This window comes from Lissotriton helveticus, chromosome 7 (genome assembly GCF_964261635.1).
Source record: "Lissotriton helveticus chromosome 7, aLisHel1.1, whole genome shotgun sequence".
Lineage (NCBI taxonomy): Eukaryota > Metazoa > Chordata > Amphibia > Caudata > Salamandridae > Lissotriton > Lissotriton helveticus.
In genome coordinates this window covers 325,138,030-325,161,130 of record NC_136068.1, presented here as the reverse complement: position 1 = coordinate 325,161,130, position 23,101 = coordinate 325,138,030, and the positions used below count along the sequence as shown (strand labels likewise).

The window sequence follows — 23,101 nt, the reverse complement described above, 5'->3', positions numbered from 1 at the left end:
ACAACGCATACCGTTACAACGCATTTTTTACAACGCAAAAACTTTTACAACGCATACCATTACAACGCATGTTTTTACAACGCAAGTACTTTTACAACGCATGCCATTACAACGTAAGTATTGGTAAGTATATAATATATATTTTTTAAATTAATTGTAATTAATATAATTTAATTTAATTTAATTTATTTAATTTAATTTTTTTACCCTGTACCCCTGTACCCCCAAAACCCAAATTAACCCAGAAACCTAAAAATACCCCTGTACCCCAAAAACCCAAAACTGTCCCTGAACCCAAAAAAAACCCTGTATCTCATAAACCCAAAACTGTCCCTGAACCCTAAAAATACCCCTGTACCCAAAAACTGAAAACTAACCCTGAACCCTAAAAATACCCCTGTACCCAAAAACTGAAAACTGACCCTGAACCCTAAAAATACCCCTTTACCCAAAAACTGAAAACTGACCCTGAACCCTAAAAATACCCTTTTACCCAAAAACTGAAAACTGACCCTGAACCCTAAAAATACCCCTTTACCCAAAAACTGAAAACTGACCCTGAACCCTAAAAATACCCTTTTACCCAAAAACTGAAAACTGACCCTGAACCCTAAAAATACCCTTTTACCCAAAAACTGAAAACTGACCCTGAACCCTAAAAATACCCCTTTACCCAAAAACTGAAAACTGACCCTGAACCCTAAAAATACCCCTTTACCCAAAAACTGAAAACTGACCCTGAACCCTAAAAATACCCCTTTACCCAAAAACTGAAAACTGACCCTGAACCCTAAAAATACCCCTTTACCCAAAAACTGAAAACTGACCCTGAACCCTAAAAATACCCCTTTACCCAAAAACTGAAAACTGACCCTGAACCCTAAAAATACCCCTTTACCCAAAAGATGAAAACGTAAAAAAAAACCAAACATATAAAATATTAAATATAATTATATACTTACCAATACTTACGTTGTAATGGCATGCGTTGTAAAAGTACTTGCGTTGTAAAAACATGCGTTGTAATGGTATGCGTTGTAAAAGTTTTTGCGTTGTAAAAAATGCGTTGTAATGGTAGTGCGTTGTAAAAGTTGCGTTGTAAATGTTGTTTACCACAAAAAACACCTCCAGGAGCCAGTGTCTTGCTATGCCTGATCTTTTTCAGACTAGCTTCTGATGGGCAGGAGATAAGGTATATTTGTTCATGTTTCCCCCTGTGAAAGACCAAACTATGTCAGCTTGAAGGGACGCTGTTGTCAGAAACCTTGCTCTCTTTGAACTATAGACAGGGGTTGATACCCATGAGCTCTTATGTAGTCCTGCATTAATTTGACAGGAAATATGCTATTGCTTTACCATCCTCCTCCTCTCAGTCAACATGTGTTAAGTGGTTTGTCACCAGACTCTGACCCATCTTCCATCCTTATTAAACTGTGCCTGGAAAGCTCGCTGTTTTGAAAAGTTTTCAACCTGATAAAACACAATAGACACATAAGATCATCAAAAAGGCTCAAGTCCCTAAGTGGAGACTAGAGAGTGAAAAGGGGCACAGAGTCTCACAGTTATTGAGTGTGCCCATACTGGGATGACGGGAGTGGACAGTCAACAAGACTGTTTATGTTACCCTCACACATCCCCTAGAGCAGGGTTACTCATAGTACGGCCCGCGGGCCGGTGGCGGCCCGGCATGCCTTCCTGGGCGGCCCACGGACATTGCAGACACCTGTGTTTAAAAATAAATAAATTAAATAGTGTTCGCAAATAATGCTGCAGCAGCGCTTACTCAGACTCTGCTCCTTGGGGGCCCGGGGGATTCCAGTGATTGTCAGAGGGGAGCTGCAGGGGCCTAAGAGGTGAAATTCAACAAAGCCTAATTAACATGTAAATGGTCTTTTAAAGACCCATGAAGTACTTGGTGGGGCTGTGTGCACGAGGCTGGGGAAGCTGTCTCAGCCCGGGCTGAGGGTTGACACACACACACACAGGTGAGAGGACAGAGAGGGAGGGAGGGAGACACAGAGAGAGAGCAGGAGGGAGACACAGAGGGAGGGAGGGAGACACTGAGGGAGGGAGACACAGAGGGAGGGAGGAAGACACAGAGGGAGGGAGGGAAACAGAGTGGGAGACAGGGAGGGAGACACAGAGGGAGGGAGGGAGACACAGACGGAGGGAGAGGGAAGGAGAGAGAGGGAGGGAGACACAGAGGGAGAGGGAGGGAGAGAGAGACAGAGAGAGGGAGAGAGAGAGAAGGAGGGAGAGAGAGAAAGATGTGTGTATGCTGGGTCTGGTGGCTCAGTGGACGAAGGTGTCTGCTGCAGGGACCTGTGTTTAACCTCATGGTCACAATTTTTGTTTGCTTTAGCCCCACCCCTCCCCCACTGACCCCGTCCCCACCGGTGCGGCCCTCTGACACAAACAAGACTGTAAATTTGGCCCAGAGAGAAAGTTTGTGAGTACCCATGCCCTAGAGGATGTCATGCTTCATCATCAGGAGTTGCTCCTCGTTGGGCAGGTGCTGCAATGCCCAACGCGTCCCCCGTAAGGTTGCTTTTGGGATTTTGATGATCTTATGCATTGATTCTTAGGAGCGCGGGCTTTTGGACCTCCTGAAATAGCTCCCTGTCTCCCCACGGACCGCTTTCCTCTCTGAAAGGGTTCCGCTTTGAAATATAAATAAAACACAATATACACCACTTAGTTTTCAAATGTTTATCTGCTCCTGCACGCCTCTCCCCAAGGGTTTTTAAAACTTCACTACTGACTTTACACTACCCTGTAGATGACAGATAACATAATTCACCACCCTTCAAGTAAGGATCACATTTGTAACTATTGAAAACTCAAATATTTAAGATTCCAAAGTGAAAAATATGTCACAGTACTTAACTTCCAGCCCAGTTCACAGTCCTGTCTGGCGAGTGTTTGTGAGTGTTTGCTTGTATATGTATTTATTATTGTTCTATAGCCAAGCAGGAATGCATTTCCATATGACGTCAGACACCAAATGTCAATCCTTTAAAATCCACTATTTAAGGGTTTTGTTCTGTTCCAGTCCGAGCACGGATGCGGCTCAGACACGCCTGCACATTATCAGCGGCCATCCATCCATCCTGCGTGGAATATTCACTGACCTGTGTAAAATGTCATTTGCAGCCAGCCATGCCTGAATCTGAGCTATACTGGAATCTGTTTCTGGTGATAAACCGCACTTTAACACCTCATTAATTTAACTCTGTGATGGTCGAACTGGCCAGCTCTGCAAAACTTCAAATGCTCGCTTTATCGTGGGAAGCCAGGCGCAAAGGGGGAGAGATGTTGCTGTTTATGATTGTTTTACATAAAATAATTTGAAACTGTCCAACATGGAACCGTGACACGTCGTGCATACCAGAAATCGAATGCCGTCTCATTTGAAAGTGGAAATTTCTTCTATTTTTTTAGTTTTTGATTTTTCCTTTTTTTTCCCTCTTGTGCATGCTGCCGGGGAACGCTTTGCCACGTTCTTAGCAGTGCTAGGTAGTCGGCCGACGGCCACTCCGTGCCCACCTCTCCTCCTGAGCACAGGTGATTATCCGGTCTCACATAGGCTTGGCAAATCCTGCTTTCTCATGGGCCATTTGTGTTCTCTGGGTAGTTCTGTCTGCCACACCACCCCTCCATTTGCCAAATGGCAGAAGAAGGGGTCAGTGGCAAATGATGACGCGAAGCCAGCATTTATTTTTCGGTTTGGAGAGATTTCAAGGCGGCTGAATAGCACCTTTTTGTTAAAGTGCTGAAACACACCACGTTGCCCGTCACTGTATACTTGATGAATGTGTGGCTATTCTAGGTTGGCTTACATTTGAACATCAGTGATTGTTTCCCCTAAATTTGACATTAATGCATATATCAGAGACAAAATCCTAGAACAATTATGCTGGCTTTGATACGCAAGTACTCACATAGCTTACTCTGCTTGAAGTAACTGCACGTTTAACTACCCAATAATCTACTATTACATTTACTTCTGTGCTGTCAACTATTGAGATTGCTTGCGTTTTGTGTTCAGGTACTCCTATCATTTTATATTTTTATGCATCTATGCTGAAAAATAGCTCTTTTTGTTGTACACGCCTGCCTTCTTTCCATTTTCACTATACCCCTATCTCAGCTCTATCCCGGCTGATATGAAACTCCTTCATCATCACCACAGCTTCTTCATACCCTGTGTCTGGCATGGCTGTTGATCCACTCGTTTCATTGGGAAACATCCTTTACGACGCAACTTTTACCACGCAGTGCCTTTACAACGCAGGTTTTTCAACGAAAGTCATTATAACGAATTGCGCTGGGTGGCGCTCTAGGATAGGTAATAGTTTAATTTACTATCCAACACCTTCCCTACTATCCACGGGGACTGGAGTTGGAATAGTAAATTAAACTATTCACTATCCAGCACCCCCCAGCGCAAGTCGTTGTAACGACTTGCGTTGAAAAACCTGCGTTGTAAAGGCATGCGTAGTAAAAGCATGCGTTGTAACAACGTACATCCGTTTCATTCATTTTAATACAAGACTGGAAATGGTGTTGTGTTATTTGGAGTAAAATGCAAGATCCTGATTTCACCTCTTTTTTGGCAGCTGGATATTTTCGATTGAGTGTTTTATAATATTATAACTAGGCTTGGTCTACTTAAGAAGTGCTCATCGTTCAAGAATTTTGAAATTGCATTCCTGCAGGCAGATTTTTCCACCACTTGCTAAGGTACAATTTACATTTAAACCTGCACACTTGCATTTTGTGCACATTTAGATTCTCATCAGGGATTTCCCCCTTCATATCTAGAGATGTTCAGGGGATATCACCAGCTGCAGCTTGTGCATTTAACTCACAAAGACAAGGGATGGAGGAATTAGGCGTTTTTCCTATGACAGCAGACCCCTAGTTTGCGGGGGCGGGGGGAATAGACTGCATTGCACCAATCATAGATGTGTAAGTACCATGTGTAATTGATCTGGGATAGTTTGTGATTGTTGTGAGGATTTTCTCCTCCCTTATCTACAGATCATGTACCTTCTTAGGAAATTTGAACTACCTCCTAGGCTTTCTGTTCAAAATCAGGCAGTTATATTTTTAGATGCCCCCTCTAAGGCTAGCTCTCACATCAACAAAAAGCACACTCCAGGAATGAACAAAGTGCATGTATGGCACTGCTGGTCCACCCGTATACATCCTGGTTGATAATGCTTTGCCGTACATTTACCTTGTAGTATAATATTGCACGATTGTTCACACTGCAAACATGCTTATCTCATTATTCTTGAAAAGTGCGCACCTTTTTAAGACCATTGAAAAATCAGGTTTCTCAGTCTAAGAAATAAACAATTGCTGTGTTCCTCATACTACGCACAACTTTTCCATCCAACCCTGTAGCTAAAAGGACCTTGTTTTCAGACATTTGTTGTAAATCTCCCTTATAACCCCCACAGAGCCACTTTGTTGAACTAGCCAACACATAGCATACAATATAATTCTGCAATGGATTAAAACACGTTGGTTCTCTTTTATCGAATTCATAAAAACATTCACTCATGTTTCCATCCATGCAAAAGTCTAAAGAATATTTACATTGTGACTAAACATGAGCAAAAACTCTATAAACAAGAGCATCTTATTTTGAAATTTCAGGAATGGTAACTTACGCCACCAGCCCACTAGTGATGAATTTAATGAATTGTAATTATACATTCTTTTAAAATAAATAAATACAAATGTTTTGGATATAAGTGCCTACATCAAAGCCAATCAATTGTGTATTTGAGCCCTCTATTAATTACTGAAGCCATTCACACCAATTAAACCACTTTGACAGCCACCTGCCCATTTCTTGGCACTAACTATCAATTCATCACTCACTCTATCTTGCTGTCTTCTAGACAATCCATCTTTCTATTGCTCACTACAATGTTCTATCTGCAACTTCTCTGCTCTATCTACATAATTATGTTCAGCCCCCAACCCAAAGCTCAGATTCCTTTCCAAAGCACATTCAAATATTTATTTATTAAGCAATCAGAGTATTGCTGACTCTAAATATTTCACTGCATATTTTAGAAAATGCACCTATTTTGTATTTTATACTCCATATGTCTACTCTCCTCCTCAGTCCAGCCCTGTATGTATCTTAGACATCATCCATCCACATATTGATATCTACTGTCACCTATCCATTGCTTAGTCTAACCATCATGCCCTGATGCACTTCAGTTCACAATGTTATACAAAATACTCAGTTTTATTCACTCAGTACATTCGTGAATCTGAGTGTTGTGTGTTACAAATCCCAAATGTCATCTACAATGAACGATCCATCTCTCACTTCAACATATGTCAGTAATCAGATCTGGCCATGAATCTAAACTAATTACAGTCATCTTTCTTTCACTCACTCAAATCATCTGTCTCTTGCCTATTTTGTAAGCACTTACATATAAAAACTCAGCCAGCCTACTTAAAAATGTGTGCCATCGCTACCTTAACACTTCATCCATAACAGACTTTCATGTCAAACACTGACTCTGTGAAAGATTTCCATGAAGCTTCCATCTAGGGGCATGTATGTTGTGTGACTAGCCAGTAGATTTTGGCAATACTATCGTTATAGTTATTCCAGCTTACTTTGCCTTGCTGACTTTAATCATCCACCTATATTTCCATTACTTTATCCATACATTTATCATGAATCTGGAGAATGCCACAGTAATTGACATGGGAAGGGTTAACACGTATCCCAAAATGTAAGAGGCAATTATCTTAGGCGTTGAACTTCACCAGCTCCACATACAACACTCTGTCTGCTTTTTATATAAGCATAATATTATTCATTCCAATCGACGCGATAACTCTTGAACTGGCTACAAAAATATACTTGGATGTTTCAACTTTCTTTAAGATTTCAAGGGACCACTCAACTATTGGCTGTACGTAGTGATGTTATGATCAAAAACTCAGGTCTAGTTGTGGGATCTTGAGAAGCCTTGTTTACCCCCCCAAAAAAACAAGGGACCACACTAATTAACATCATTTGATAAGAAGGAGCAAACATTCTTCCAATTTAATTTTACATAGCATTATTGCATTGTCTGCAGACAACAATGTACTCTTTCAGCCTAGATGAAATATGCCTGCTTGATTAAAGAAATGTGGTCTCCTGTTTTGTGTCAAAGCCAACATCTAGCCTTACTTACATTACTGATCTGGTTAAAAATCGCATGTCTTATTCCGTGGTCATTACATCTCCAATAATCTTAGTTCTTTATTGACGCCCAGGTATTCTTCCCCAAGGTTCTCTGCAATCTTGATGAACATCGTTATCAAATGTATGAATCATTCAATTAATCAATCATGTGCATAGAGATTTACAACAGGAGAAGTTTGTCCCTGCAAATAAATCAAAGTTTACTCAATAGAGACTTCTAAATAAAAAATGTGTTTGTTTAAGTGCAAAGTGTCAATAACCAAAAAGACAATGCACCAAGTAACAGTGTTATACAAATGCTGGGCACTGACCACTAGACGGCATCTCCCTTATTCAGATTTTGACTAATGCTGCTCAGGCAGAAGAAAGAGCTAGCGTGTCTTAAAAGGACTGGCACACAGACGTTGTAATGTTCCTTATTGCATTGCCTCAAGAGATGAAGTGAAGTCATATTTTTCCACATGTTGGGCAGGTTGCTCCTTAGTGTGGCTTAACTACCTTTATCCAAGTGATGGATTGGAGGTCTCTTGTTGACATACAATAGTATTCTTATGAATAGGCAGTGTGACATTTTATCTTTACATTTGTCTTTTTAAGGGCTGATGTTTTTCTATAGCCGTTTCTTAATGAATAAAAGTCCATAAATAGAAATGCAAAATAGCAGACGATGTCTATAGAATCTAATACTTACGTTTTGTGCTGTGGAATAAACAGACTTAAACTCAGTTTCGAATTTCTCTCTTTTGCCACTTTTTGTGACTCTCAACAAGTCACTTGTTCTCTTTTGCCCCATTTGCCATAGTTGACACAATCCTGAGTCTTTATAAATAGGCTAATATGCCAACAAGAAGCACTGTATAGCAAACGTAATAAGTACCGTGGCAAAGAATGGCGTATGTTAGAAAGTAAAGAATTGATAATCAGTAAAGATATTCATCTCGTCCAAGAAAAAATCAGTGAAGAGTAATAAACAAAAACAATGGTTTAACAACACTATTTTGAACGTGCTTCTACATTGAAATGTTTTGGCTTCATGGGTTAAAATCGGGATAGTCCAGTTTTATGTCATTGACTCTTAAGCAGATGGTCAATTTATTTATGACAAGGATAATGTTTACAATCATTGTGCTTAATCCTATCAACATAGTGATTAAATGCTTGGTAGATAATTATTTTCTAACTGCAAAAACATACTCACCCATTATTTGCAGTAACAGGATTCCATAATTTGCTTTCAAAGTCAGAAACCCTGGGTACATATATTCATTAAATAAACTGTGTCTGCTCACCCACTGCAAATTTACTGAAGCAGAAACATGTTTAATAGAATCATTCACACACATATCAGGGGAAATCACTTTGTGTTATTAGTCCATTCTATTCTGAAGCCTCGTGCTATGGTTTCCTCTTTAGAAGGTGACAAACAACTGAAAATGATGCACCTAAAGTTAGGGCATTGACTTTTTACTTTGTTCCTAAGTCTGTGGTGTTTCCACTCCCCTCGCGTGTAGCCCTTACATCCTACTAACATATCTGGGGCCAGAGATGAGCTAACATTTAATTAGTTCTTAGTCACTCTATTTTATATTCCAATCCGTGTATCTTTTCCTTGTGTTCTTCTAAAGGCAAATCAGATATTGTTGAACCAGGAAATGCCAAAATATTTTATTAGATTGACTCAATATTTTAAACATTATAAATCCCAAGGCACAGCTTTTCTAAAGGTACCTCAGCAGACTATTTCATAGTTTCATGACAAGTTTTCATTTTCTGCTGTTTATCCCACTCATGACATGTTAGATACTTCCAATTGACCCTTTTTCCAAGACATAATGGCATTTCTGGTCCAGCACCCTTGATGAATATGCTTCAGTGCAAGTCTTGTTCTCTATTCTGTTATTCCCTGTTAAGCTGAAACAGACCCGCAATGTAACTGTAAACCTTGTGATCTTAAAGCAACAGGGAAAAAAGCAAATGTCCTACTGAAGGAACTAAGGGACTTATTTAGAATTTGGTGGATGGGATACTTTTTAAAGCTGTGCTGGATGCCCCATCTGCTGTATTAGAGGTGCCATACAATATAATGAACCTGCAATAGGCAGGACATCCACCACTTTTGCGATAGAGTATCCCATCTGCCAAACACTAAATAAGGCCCTAAGAATATTGAGTTGGCACCACTTTATCATGTTTGCAAAAGTGCCACTGAATTATGGGCTTGTCTAGAACTTTGATTTGCTGTTTACATTTCCAATCCAGGTGCCTCGACTCAAAATTCCAATGCCGTGGAGCCAGAAAAGCAGGTGGACAACACAGTGAAGATGGCTGGGGTGATTGCTGGACTTCTGATGTTTGTGATCATCCTCCTGGGGGCCATGCTCACCATCAAGCGAAGGTAGGAGGATTCTTATGTGGTCCATCTGTAACTCATTCTTTCACTTCTCATGTATCACTCATTCCACTATCCCACATGTCTCAACTTCCACCTCTAAATAGGTTGCACCTGTTTTGCAGATTGCAAGCCCCTATGTTCTATTTGTGTAACTGGCCATGTACCATAGCTACCACAGTAACACTTGTTGCAAACCTAGTGCCATTGTAAATTGTGTCGGACAAAAGAGCTTTCTCTCTTTGGCCGAGCCCATATATACTGTGCTGCTGTCAGGCTCTCATATATAGTCTTTGCCATATGCTTGCTTGTAGATGTGGTGTACCTTTAAGCACCATATTGCTTGCAGTGTTCTCTACTTGCCTGGCTGGTGTTAATGTAGACCTTGTATTACTTTCTATACTTCTATATGCTCTATGATGCTCATAGCTCTTACTCTGAGCTTTTAGAATTTTTTTTATTCTAAGCACCGCAAGTCTAGGAGCTCTCTTGGTGCTTGCATAACTAGAAATATTGTATGTTCAGTTCGGCGTAGATAATTTAATTTCCAGTTATTGACTGATCTGACTCTTATTTTTGTGGGCTTGCGAGCTCTATGTGATTGAATGATTTCTGTTATATTAATCTGTGTGGAGTTAGCCTAAGATTTGTGATGCTCATTTCTTTTTTCCTATTTTTCAATGTTGAAGATGAGTCTTGCGATGAGTTCTTTGAGGCTTAGTACTTACTTTGTGCTTGTGGGTTTGGTGTTACTAAGAGTTGTCAGAAGCTGTGTGTTAGCTTTCTGGTTATGCCCTTAGGTGTTATGAGCTCTCTTTGACCCATATTAACAAGTGGCCTTTTAATTTTAATGTGACTGATAACAGTAATTATGAGATCCATGGGAACACTGCAAATCACTTTGGTTTAAGATGAAGTTTTTGGTTAGGCAACCAAAATCTCTGAGTGAAAATTTGGAGGTAAATATGGAATTAACAGGTGAAATTACTGATCTTAAGGGTAATTACTCAATTGTAAGGAGACCCTTAGTTCTCCATTGCAGTCCCCGAATAACTCTAACCTTATGGAGTTACATGTACCACTATTATTGGGAACTTGGGGTGGGGGTGAGAGGGCAATGGAAGGATAAGCTGGGTACTCGTGGAGAGGGCCGTTGAGCTTAAATGGCTGTTGCTAGTGTGGGTTAGCCGTCATCTATGACGTCATTGAAATGTAATTAACTGGTGTATAGGTAAACCCTGTCTGCCTTTGAACCCAATTTGCCTACACATATGACAACCTAACAAGTCTCTCTAACTGTTACAACCCCTATTTATGGCAGTGCAATAACTGTCACTGGATTTCACTGCCTGGCTCTGCAATGCGAGGCAGTATCCACATGGCCAGGGAAAACAAACAATTGCCCTGTTGCACAGGGAGACCGCTCACACTTAGCCAGTCATTCATTTTGGGGTTTTCCGTTACGAATTTCGCCATTGTGAGTTTATTGATGAAAAACAAAATAGAAAAATGTCCAGGCAAGCCAAAAAACATGTATCCTGTGCAGCAGTCTACTGTGCCTTGAGAATATCTATCACACAGTTGGCTGCATTGAAGACATAGAGATCCCCACCAGGCAGGAAGAGATATTTAAATATGGCAGGTGGTCGGTCCACAGGGGACCAGCCAGAGGCTAATGCATTTACAGACTTAGAATGCTGGCGGACCACCCACAAAAGCATAAAAGAGGCAATTTGTCTTTCAGGGAAACACCCTTTTCAGAGCATTTCGCAAGCAGTGGTTCATATTTTTTAACCTAAGATGAAATAAAAGAGAGACGTTCTTTTCTTGCATGATCGTTGCTTAGGAGCGCATACGGTCTGCAATTCTAATTTATTGATTGCAGCCTTTGTGGACTCTGTTGTAATACTTGTGATGCGAAATACCCAAACCACCTCGAAAAATGAAATATGTGCTCTTTACTGTTAGTGGTTAACTTTTCATTGATTTGTCAATCATAAAAATCTTTTCTTCCAATTTACTTTTTAACTGTTTTTTATACAAAACAGCTTTCATACTTAGGCGGTTAATATTGTCAAGAAATGTACTGCGCAATTTTACCACAAAAAGGAGAAAGTAAGAAAGCAACAACTTCTTTTATTTTCCACTGCAACGGTACAAAGCTAGTAACCTTGCCCTGTTAAACACGTAAACTTGCTGGTGGAAAGGGAAAGAAAATGCAACAGTTTTTTTGGCATTTTTTATGGCACATTGAAGAGTACGTCCCTTCTTGCACTAAATAAGGACAACTTGTGTTCTCTCATTTAATTTCATGTTTTTGGGATGAAGGAAGTTCAATAGAAGAAAGGCTAGTTAAGACCAAACAATACACAAGTAGAATACAAAATAAGACGTGTAAGACAAAACAATACAAAAGTAGAATAAAAAATAGGACGTTTGGAAATGCTTTAGATTGGGAAATTTGACAGAAGGATATTAATATTTTGTTTTTTTTCAAAAGTGTGTGTACTCCAACTTCGCTGACGCTCCTTAATACTTAGCTCTATTTTTGATAATTTGTTATGATAATATATATGTGTGTGTGTGTGTGCGTGTGCGCGTGTGTGGATGCGCGTTTGTACATGTGGGTGTGCGTGTGTTTGTGTAAGAAAGCACACATGTTTGTTTCCCCAAGTCTGATGTGTTGGGATGGCTCATCAACATGGAATTTGGAGATTAGAGGTTGAGGCCCAATACTACAGTAGGAGGGAAGAGCATAAGAATGGCAAACTGGTCTATTGCATTCCCACTGCTGAGTCAGGCAATAGCTGTGCAGGAGAGCTGTGTAGATACAAAGACTGGGTCTACAGAGGTGGGTACCTTCAGATTTCCTCAAAAGAAGTCTTGGACCTGACCCTTTTTGCATGGTTATCCCCAAACATTTTGTCTTCCTCCTCCTATTTTTTCTCACTGGTTTATGTTGGTTTTAGGACACTGACCACTTTACCACTGCTAACCAGTGCTAAATTGCATATTCTCTCCATGTAAATTGGATTGGTGATTGGTTATCCATGATTGACATATTTGATTTACTGGTAAGTCCCTAGTAAAGTGTACTGAGTGTGGCCAGGGCCTGTAAATCAAATGCTACTAGTGGGCCTGCAGGACTGATTGTGCCACCCATCATGAGCAGCCCTGCAAGAATGTCTCAGACCTGCCACTGTGGTGTCTGTGTGTGCAGTTCTGAACTACCATGTCGACCTGGCAAGCGCAACTACTTGCCAGGCCTACACCTTCCCTTTTATTTCATGTAAGACACCTCTAAGGTAGGCCCAAGGTAGCCCCCTGGGCAGGGTGCAGTGCATGTAAAAGGTAGGGCGCGTACTGGTGTGGTTTACATATCCTGATAGTGAAATACTGCAATTAGCGTTGTTCACTATTGCAAGGACTCTCTCCCACAGATTATCATTGGAGCTGCCTTGTAATATCTTCCAAGTGGAACTTCCAATTGCGAAGAGATAGAGATTTGGAGTATGGGGTCCCTGATCTCACAATTCAGTAATACATCTTTAGAAGAGTTGCTTTGAAAATTGTGTGTTTGAAAATGCCACATTTAGAAAGGGCATGTTCTTGCATTACCATTCTGTGTCTCTGCCTGCCTTTGGAATCCACATCTCTGGGAGGGTGACAGTTGGGCTGTTTGTGCATTCACTCTAGATAGTCAGACAAAGGGAGTGGAGGTGTGCCCTGCATATCCTGCTGGCCCATCAGCAGTGGTGGGAGGAGTTTCCACTGACACCTGAATAGGGCTGTGCCTGTCCTCACACAAAGCTTCCTCCACCCCCCTGAAGTGTGTCTGTAGCCAGGTCTGGGAATTGCAGGATCTTGAGCACTTCAAAGACTTTCCTTTGAAGTTTCAAAGGAAGAAACTGGTATAAGTATTGGAACTGTGACACCATAACTTCAGAACCCTTCTGGACAAAAGGCCATTCTGCCAGGTAGAAGTGCTGGATGCTGTAGTAGGGACTTACAATCTGCGTGTTGCTTTATTGTGCTGACCTGCTGCTTGCTGCCTCTGTCCTGGGAGTGAAAGGACTTGACTTTGCATTCTACATCCTGCTTCCAAGGTTTTCCAAGGACTTGTGCATGGTTACCTCATGTTAAGTCTCAGGGCCATCAAAGACTGCACCTACCAATGCCTGGGCTCATCTGCTGAGAGCCCTGACTTGCCAAGTGGTGCCAAATCCAGTTACTGGGCCCTTGAAAAAAAAGCTGGTAACCTAAGAAGAAAATCCACGCACCGACTATCAGTGCCCATTTTTCTGATGCAGCACTGCAATGTGGTTGAAAACTCATCATATCGCCGCTGTGTGGCTGAAGATCGACACAGTGCCTGCTGGGTGGCTGAAAGATCCACGCAGCCCGAATCCTGAGCACCATGTCACTGACATCCGTGGTACCAGCTGCAACTGCGACGCATGCCCTGCTGTGCGGCTAAAGTATCACCTGCTTCACGGCTATGAAATTGGCGCAGCACCTGCAGGACCGCCACCGCATCAACACAGTGCATCTGGATTTTTGAAGCATTGTTCCCTGGCGCCAAGCTCTTAATCAAGGTTGCCCAGCAGTAAAGAACCGAGGCTGCATGTCTGAAGATTAATGCATCATCTCCTCACAGTAAGGAACAGATGCATCGCCTCTCCTGACAGTAAGGAACTGACACATCCCCTCCCCTGTGCTGCAGTAAGGAAGTGACTCATCACATCTGATGACAGCAAGAACCTAACACATCACCTCTCCTGGGAGTAAGGAACCAATGCATCACTTTGCTTTTCTGGTGCCTCACCTCCCATGTGCTTGTTTTCATTTTGATATGTCCCAGGTGAATGTATGACATTTCTATGCATGCTATTACCAAGCTGTAGGTTACAACGCGGACATTACATCGTCCGCATTGTTACCACGCATGGCTTTACATCGTTTCTACGACTTGCACTAGATGGCACACTGGACTTAGGAATAGTATAAATTACTATTTCTAACCAGTTAGCGCAACATCAGGGAATGTGATGGATTTAAAATCCAACACATTCCCTGGTGTTGCGCGCCGTATAGCACAAGTCATTGAAATGACTTGCGATGTAATGCCAGGGGTGGTAACAACACGGACGATGTAACGTCCATATTGTAACCTACCCGCGTGGTATTACCAGCGTTGTAAACGCTGTTTCCCGTCGCAGGTACTTTGTGCTAAAAGTGACGTGTCCATAGTTTCCTATTGATTTAAATATTTTGAACCTTTTAAAAGTGATATCCTGATATGTGTTAGTTGGATTTTTGTCGTTTTGGTCCTATTTTATTCAGATGAATATTGTTTTTTTTAACTGGTGTGGTTTCCTTTTGTAGTGTTTTCGCTGTGTTAACCACTTAACCATGGCGCGAATTCTGCGGCGGTGCGGCGGTTTGATTATGTGGGCGGGGTCTATTGGCCAACGGCCGTGCTCAGCACTACGGAGGTAGTGCTCGCGACGGCCATTGGCCGACGGGCGCACCGAAGGGGTTAATATGTGTTTGTACAAATACTTTACACATTGCCTCTGAGATTAGCCTTGCTGCTCGAATGGAGGGGGTGAGCCGGGGTTATTTTAGCTGTGTAATCCCCTTACTCTGACTAGAGTGAGTGTCCTACTTGAACAGGGTGTAAACAACTGCCAACTAGATACCCCATTTCTAACAAGTTGTATGTGTATATGTGACAACAGTGATGTCAGACCAACACTGCCAATATGGGCCATTTTTTCCAGTCCCAGTTTGAGAAATTTCTGACCTTAGTCCCAGACCTCAGCTGTACTCGAACCAAAGATGTAGTTAAAATGTAAATAACGGACTCTTTATAAACAGCATATGGATTGCTGTATTTCAGTGAAAAAGTATTAAAATCAACATACAAGTGGATGCATCAAGTATTAATTTCTTCTTACAGTATAATTAATGAGCAGATAGACCTACCTTTGCATGAATGTCATTACTAACATACCAGTGGGGACTGCTATTGGATGCACAGGCTCAATGCTACATATCCCTGTACCCCTGTCTTTGCTGGATCAGGCCTGACGTTCCCATTTTCTGTCAATGGCAGATCCCATATAGGGGTTGGCGAATGAGAGGAGAACATGTGACCTCTGAATGCCAGATTATGACACTCCATTGTTGTCTGTACGCAGGGCCGGCTCTAGGATGGTCTGACTGGTGCCATTGCACTGGGTGCTGACTTGTGGGGGTGCCGTGGTTGCAAGCATGTTATAGTTTTAAAAGCACCTGCTGCCATGTTTCGTGCGTCCAGCAATTTTCATACAATAAAAATGTCCAGATAATTCCGGTTAGTAATGTTCTTCCTGGAGTGAGATTGGAGTTTGTTTAGTGGAAATTTTAACTCAAGCAAAAGTATTGCAGTGGGTTAATAAGCCTGCTGCAAAGTATGTGTACTGTGCAGATCACAAAGTGCATATAATCTAAAGAGGGCAGTGCTTTTGTCAGAGAGATAATTTTGTTCCTTGCAGTGTATAAGTTAAAATTCTAATATAGAACAGTGAGCTAAAAACTATCATCAAAGAGCTGCATGCAAACTGCAAGGTATAGATTATGAGAGCGTTATGCTTTCCCCCCCCCCCAGCCTTTCCTTATTCTAATATTGCAAAATAGGTTAATCTTGGTAAAAAAAGTAATCTATTTTTGTTATTAAATGTAACCCCCAACTATAAGGTAATATTTTAAATTCTGAGTTTGTGGTTCTCCAGACCAAGCACAAACTGTACTGTCTAGGAGTATGGATGACATGTGACTCCTACACCTCGTAATGCTCTGTCTTATCTAACATTCCTATACACTCATTTACACATGTGTGATTGATTGTCTCTTTGTAATGTGTGTGTGATGTAAAGTGCTTTGAAACCCTACACTGGTATCAGCGGCATTATAAACCTAATTAAATGCATCTCAACGAGTGAGTGGTTATGGAGACGTGAGGGACACTGTTCAAGGGTGGTAGTGAGGGAATCCGTCATGAAGGTGGTTGCTGGGGGGGCGCCAACAAACATTGTCGCGCTAAAGCCGGCTCTGTCTGTACGTACCACCGTCTTTTCCATTGCCTGCCTCCTTTTCCACCATCTGCACATAGATTGCTCCTTGCACTCCTACCTGTTGGCTCTTGGTTTTTCCCCTGAAGTCACTTGACTTCTTAATGCTCAGGCAATAGAAAGCAGCTGGACTCACATCTGCATTTTCTGAGTACTAGCACAATGTTGCAGGTGACATGGGGGTCTTTTTCTCACTCGTCCCATCAACCACTTCTCTCCTGTTTGCAAGTGAGGATGATGACACAGAGCTAGGAGGAAATTATCTTGGAGCTGCCAAACCTGGAGACAGGATCATTATGCTAGATGGGAGGTAAGAGTGAAGGTGAAAAGGGCGGAGATACAAAAATATGTATTTTGCTTCCACCAATGTGCGTGTACCTGTGTGTGCACGTGTTCATTACTAAATGTAAAAGCATGCGTGTGTATGGGTGAGCATGTCCCTGTGTTGTGTGAGTGTGTCTGATTGCATGCCTGCCTGTGTACTATGTTGACTGTTGGGGAGCTGCCAGGAAAGTCATTACTATGGTGACGTTATCAGGTGGTGGCCACGGATTATTGCAATATTATCTCAATCTGGTGTTAACATAACTTTGTAACTTTCTAGATATTTGTGGTATGAAAATGGCTATACCTGACATATTGTGTGCATTTATGGCACCATTCTGTCTCTCCTTGGCAGAACAGTCCCCCTCCCTGGACAAATTGTGGCCATGCAATTCATAATGGTAGCCCATAACCGACATCATGGTCGTTTATAGCAACATTCAGGCTATCACTGATATGATAAGGGTCAACATCTAAACCAATTTGTTGATTCTTAAGAACAATTGGGCTATTTCTGGTACAATGGAGGCCCAGGCTTGACATGGTATAGCCATTTGCAGCAACATCCTGGCTACTCCATACCGTGTGCATTCTTGTCAATAGTCTTCCTATCTAATGCAGAATAATGACTAAAAACTGACATGTTGTTGGCATACCCAGATAATGATATCTGGATTTGAAAGGTTTAATCAATCCACGTGTGGCAGCAATACATGTGTTTGCCTCTCGGAATTGAGAGGTCGATGTCTAAGTAACAAACCTTTATTTTATGATAACTAAAGACGGGGATAATACTGTTTTCATTGACCTGATATGCTTCACTTCTGGAGAAATACAGATTATTTATTAAATGAAACCTTTGTATTTCTTGTAGATGTGTCTATTTTTTCGGAAACTAGCATGCTAATATTTCAGACTAAATTATTGCATTTTTGGGAGTATATTATTACTTTAGGGGTAATTCGTGCCGTATTCAAAGTATTGATGCTGATTGTTCTTTAGTACGAGTGGCCTCTTATTGCTGCTGTAGCAGTTATGTCATGGCTTGGGTGAGGGCATTTCCTCATCTATGGGAAGGTATTTCGTCATCTTTGGTGATAAAGCTTTCTATGATATAAACTTTGCTGTAAGATTGGTGTCATCTGTTTCTTGTCTGACCCCTTCATTTTCTTGTAAGTGAGCAGTAACACTGCTTTGCGACACTATACGATTTTTCTAGCTCTCCTTTCAACAGCTGATGATGATGAAATGTGCATAATTTTGGCATTTTCGACCCTCCCCTTCCAATTTGATTCTCACTTCTAATATATGAGAGAGAATCTACTGAGAAGATTCACAATTAAAACATATTGTGATGTTTAAGCTACTTGAGAAAAGCTAGGCTATGTAAAGTTGCATTATAATATTTGTTTTTTTACCTCAATGCAGCATATATACCTCTTTAGAGGCATTTAGTGAAACGACTAAAATACCAACTATTTTGCCACCAATATCCCTTGAAGTAGCGTTAATCCCAACTTTCGTGTAAGGGGGGTAGGATTTGGCTGGCAAACTCCAAAATGATTGGAATATTGTATTACTGTCCCTTCAGAACCTCTGAATTTGCAGTCAATGTATGCTCTGATTGTGCTGAAAATTGCACTATTTGACCTTGTTTTTATTCAGAATTTTCTAGCGGCAAAATTGCCTTGAACATCCTTAATATCAGTTGACTCACTCGGTCTACTTCGAAGCAGGTACATTTCCCTCACCACTCTTTAAGCAGGCCAGCCGCCACTGCTTTGCCAATAATGATGCTTCCTATGCATCTCACAAGACATTGTAGGAGTATAAGTGAGCCTGTGTTTCTCTAGCATAGCCCACTGCTTTCAGCATGGAAGTATTGTTTCTAAAATGATCTCATCTAATGAATTTGACTGAGGGATGTACTGTCGCTTTAAAGAATTTGTCATCTCAAAGTTTAATCGCATCATTCAACAGCCTGATAACTCTGGGGAAAGTAGGTGTTCCTGGTGTGAGCCCAGGTTCAACCCACAGCTACGAGTGACCTGCATTTTCAAACTTTTAAACTTAGTTAAGAATCCCAGAGTTTACCCTAAATTGCTACTTTTACATGAATTGCAATCGACGGGGACATGTCTCTTCGGTTACTAAGATTAAATCAAATGTTGTATGTGGGTGTAAATTGGAGCTTTTTTCATGCTGTATTTTCATGAGGAGGTTTTTTTCTGATGTAAATAAAAGGTTTAAATTGAGTACTGTTTTAAACGTGCATTCTAAGTTCATAGACTCATGCCTTAAAATGACAGCAAAGTGATCAGTGATTGATAATTTCTTAAATCATGTAACATAGTGGCCTAAATGATCCCACTCGATTATGTTTTGTTGGACTTTTCTCTCTTCTTTTGATACAGCCGAGGATGTCAGGCTGTTAGTTTCACTTTAGTTACTATATGTTCTGGTATACACCGACATGGGTATTACCTTGCCCCGCCATTTTCTGGGTTTTAATGCTCATTAGAGCAACTGCTATTTGCAAAGTGTTAGAGCCCTGTGAAATGTATGAACACTGTTCTTAACCCCTTGCATGCTCGTGACGGAGCCATTCCATCACGAGCCACGGTGGTGCTGTGCTGGTGACGGAATGGTTCCGTCACGGCCTGATTTCGCGCCTGCGCTGAGCATTCTATTAGGTGGGCGGGGCCGTGACGGAACCATTCCGTCACAAGCACAGCGCCACCGTGGCTCGTGACGGAGTGGTTCCGTCGCGAGCATGGCGGCGCCGCGCGGCCCCCCCCCTCCCCCTAGCGCCTGCGGCGGCATTACCGCCGCGGCCAAGGGGTTAAAGTTTTTGCTGGTATTAATCCAAACATGATGGACCTCATGCGGGCTGACGGGCTCTATTAAAAAACGTAAAGCAGTCTCCTGTACATGTGATGACTGATACTGAGAGAACAAGTGCAAGAGAGTGAACACATGGGCGTAGGCCGGGTAATGTTTTAATTATGCTTGGTAAACTCATGAGATTCACGAATTGTGCATTATGCAAAGTCACAGTTTTTAATGACATTTGGTGAATTGAAAAACTTTAGTTAAATTTCAGTACCAGACAGTTTTGGCTTCATTTTACCCCACAGGAGATCAATTCGCTCGGTCCCCTGCTGGTATCTCCAGTGCCTTTTTTTTCAGGGGATACATTGCCTTGCGTGCAATTTTTATGCGAAATACGACACTCCGGATTTTGCCTATCCTTGGTAGTGGTCGGGATTGCCCATTATTGCTGCAGTGTGTACTTACAGATCACTTGAGGGTCCGTGGAAGACACTTGTGACCTCATTTTTTTGTGACCTCATGGGTGGTGCACATTTAACTTACGAACTAGAGGGTATTTATTTTAAACACAGTTTAGAAATAATCAGTGACTGTGGTCCCTACAATGGTGGGGAGCACTTAGTGTTTTTTAAAATACCTCTCCCACACCAAAAGGACCCTTGGGGTCATGCTTCATCATCGGGGTCTTCGCACCCCTCTACGGATGCGGCGTGCTACTACCTACGACTACGCGGGAGCACTTATTCACAGGCTATGAGTGGTGTGTGTAGGGTAGTGGTTGTCAGTGAGTAGTGGGGTTTGGAATGTGATAGGTGATGATTAAAAAATACCTGGCTCGTGGGGTAAAGAACAGCGGAGCCGCGTCAAGGGGAGGGAGACTAACCCAGAAAGCAGCATTCGTTGCATAGTGGCCCGATTGAATGCCCAAAACGCTAGGAGGCTCATGAGGCATAACAAGCTCTAATATTAAGTCTTTTCTTACAGCAACGCCTATCGGGCGAAAGACTACGGAGAATTATGTGAATTAGGTACAAATAGACCCTTTAGTTCACTTTTCGGTATAATACACTTTTTTAACATATGTGAGTAAGGTGGGGATTTGTGCAACCCCGTCTTGAAGAAGGAGTTTTTAGACTCCGAAACATGTTGACGCACACACGAGGTTAATGTACATCACTATTCATTAGTAACCTCACACCACACCCTTTTAACAATACCAGCCCCAGGGCATATTAAAAATTTTCTTTACCCCACGAGCCAGGTATATTTTAATCAGCCAGGTATTTTTTAATCATCACCTATCACATTCCAAACCCCACTACTCACTGACAACCACTACCCTACACACACCACACATAGCCTGTGTATAAGTGCTCCAGCGTAGTCCTAGGTAGTAGCACGCCACATCCCGTAGAGGGGTGCAGGGACCCCAATGATGAATCATGACACCAAGGGTCCTTTTGGTGTGTGAGGGGTATTTTAAAAAACACTAAGTGCTCCCCACCATTTTAGGGACCACAGTCATTCTTTAGTGGATTCTACTTTGTTTGTGATATACTGACCAGGGAGATCGAATCCACGTCCTTCTCTCTCTCCCCCTTTTTGTTATGAGTAGAAATAATCAGTGGCAGCTCCTCCGCTCAGAGCTGGAAAAATGACATGATAATAGCGTTATTGTCATTGAATTTTTTGTAGTTTCGTGGCTGGGTTAGGGCGGGCGGGGCTAACAGCACAGGGAGAGGAGTGGTTTGCACACTCCAAGTGTGTATAACGGTTTTGCCGGCTGTCTTGGACCGGCCATACAGTTTGCACACTTTGCATGTTCCCCACCAGGCAGTAATGCAGAGGCTGGTGGGGAACATGCACAGGATCCCTGTCCCTGTCTGAGTGCCAAACCACAAATCTCAGACCAATCACAACGCTGCATTGCAGCGTTGTGATTGGCTATGGGAAGCCTGTGTGCATACTCCTTCTGGGACTCGCCAGAGAAGCGGAGATATGACGGTGGAAGGGTGGTGGCTTTGAGGAGGCAAATGGCATTTTTTTAAATTTTGTTCCCCCTGCCCCTACACCCACGTTCCTTGCCTGCCGCTATTGGTAATTATGAGCATGCACATGGAAAATGGATGTCGTGTATGAGGCCTACATGCTAACGTCCCCAGGGGACCATCCCAAAGCACACAGAAGAGGGACTTTTAGCACGGTCTGCCTGTATCATAGAGTTAACTTGGTTGCCACTATGTCTATTTGCATATTTAAATATGTCCACATTTACTCTAAAAGGTTAGTACATATCCATGTAATTAGAGGTTTCAAATTTAAAATTTGATCAAAGATAAAACCAAGATATGTGAGTGTGGTTATCCTTCCCAATATGACCTAATTCAGTGCAGCTGAACTAATTTTCGTTTTAATAGGGTTCATGGACATAATCCTTGATTTTAATATACTTGAGCCGAGGGCCACATTTCTCATAAATGTCACAAACCTCGTAGCCAATCTTTCCGGGCTAATGGCCATTCGTGACATTAAAAACTCATCATCCACATACAGTAAAATTGGCAAGACAAAGGATCAGCAGAAGCAAAGGGACCTTCTCCCTCAATCCATACTTTCATACTCTTGATTTGACTCTGCACCCAGCCAATGAATATCTAGGGATGTTTGCTCACTTAAGTTGTGTGGGTTAGTGTGCACCCTCTGTGCTATGCTGAAAGTGGCTCACCAAGTTTAAGATGAAGTGCATTTAAGACACAGACCGTATTACGAATACAGCTCACTTTCCTTGTTTGCGCCACTGGCACCTTTCAAAAGATGCGACCTGCGTAAACAAAGACAGTGCACTATATTAGAATGAATGCTCTGCCCCCAGCTCAGCGCATTCATCTAAATTACAGAGCAGTTGTTTAAAAGCAATCTGCCTGCACTTTTAAGGGGTATTAGAGATCCCCTTGAAGGCGGGTGGCGAGAGTTACTTCACCTACCTGCAGGACGACATCTGAGGGGTCCATGGGATTCTGGTTTTCCCTCCCAGAGGGCTTCATTTCGAGGTGCACTGAAAGTGTGCCACTTTTTTTGGCACACTTTCAGTGTGCCTCTTTAAAGGCATGTTTACCTCTGCGCCCACATAGGTAATACGGCGCGTGTGCAGAGGCAAAGTGATTCCCTCGTGTGCATGGTGCCTAGCCCCCATGCAGATGAAGG

General features: G+C 42.0%; 1 protein-coding gene across 1 annotated transcript in view; it reads left to right on the top strand.

The window, feature by feature from the left end:
* The window catches only part of PTPRT (protein tyrosine phosphatase receptor type T), a 1,693,536-nt gene that overhangs the window by 1,342,176 nt on the left and 328,259 nt on the right, over window positions 1-23,101 (top strand). The window contains exon 14 of the mRNA XM_078652140.1: window positions 9,497-9,632. Coding sequence (XP_078508266.1) covers window positions 9,497-9,632 — 136 coding nt within the window. The remainder of the gene's footprint in view (window positions 1-9,496; window positions 9,633-23,101) is intronic.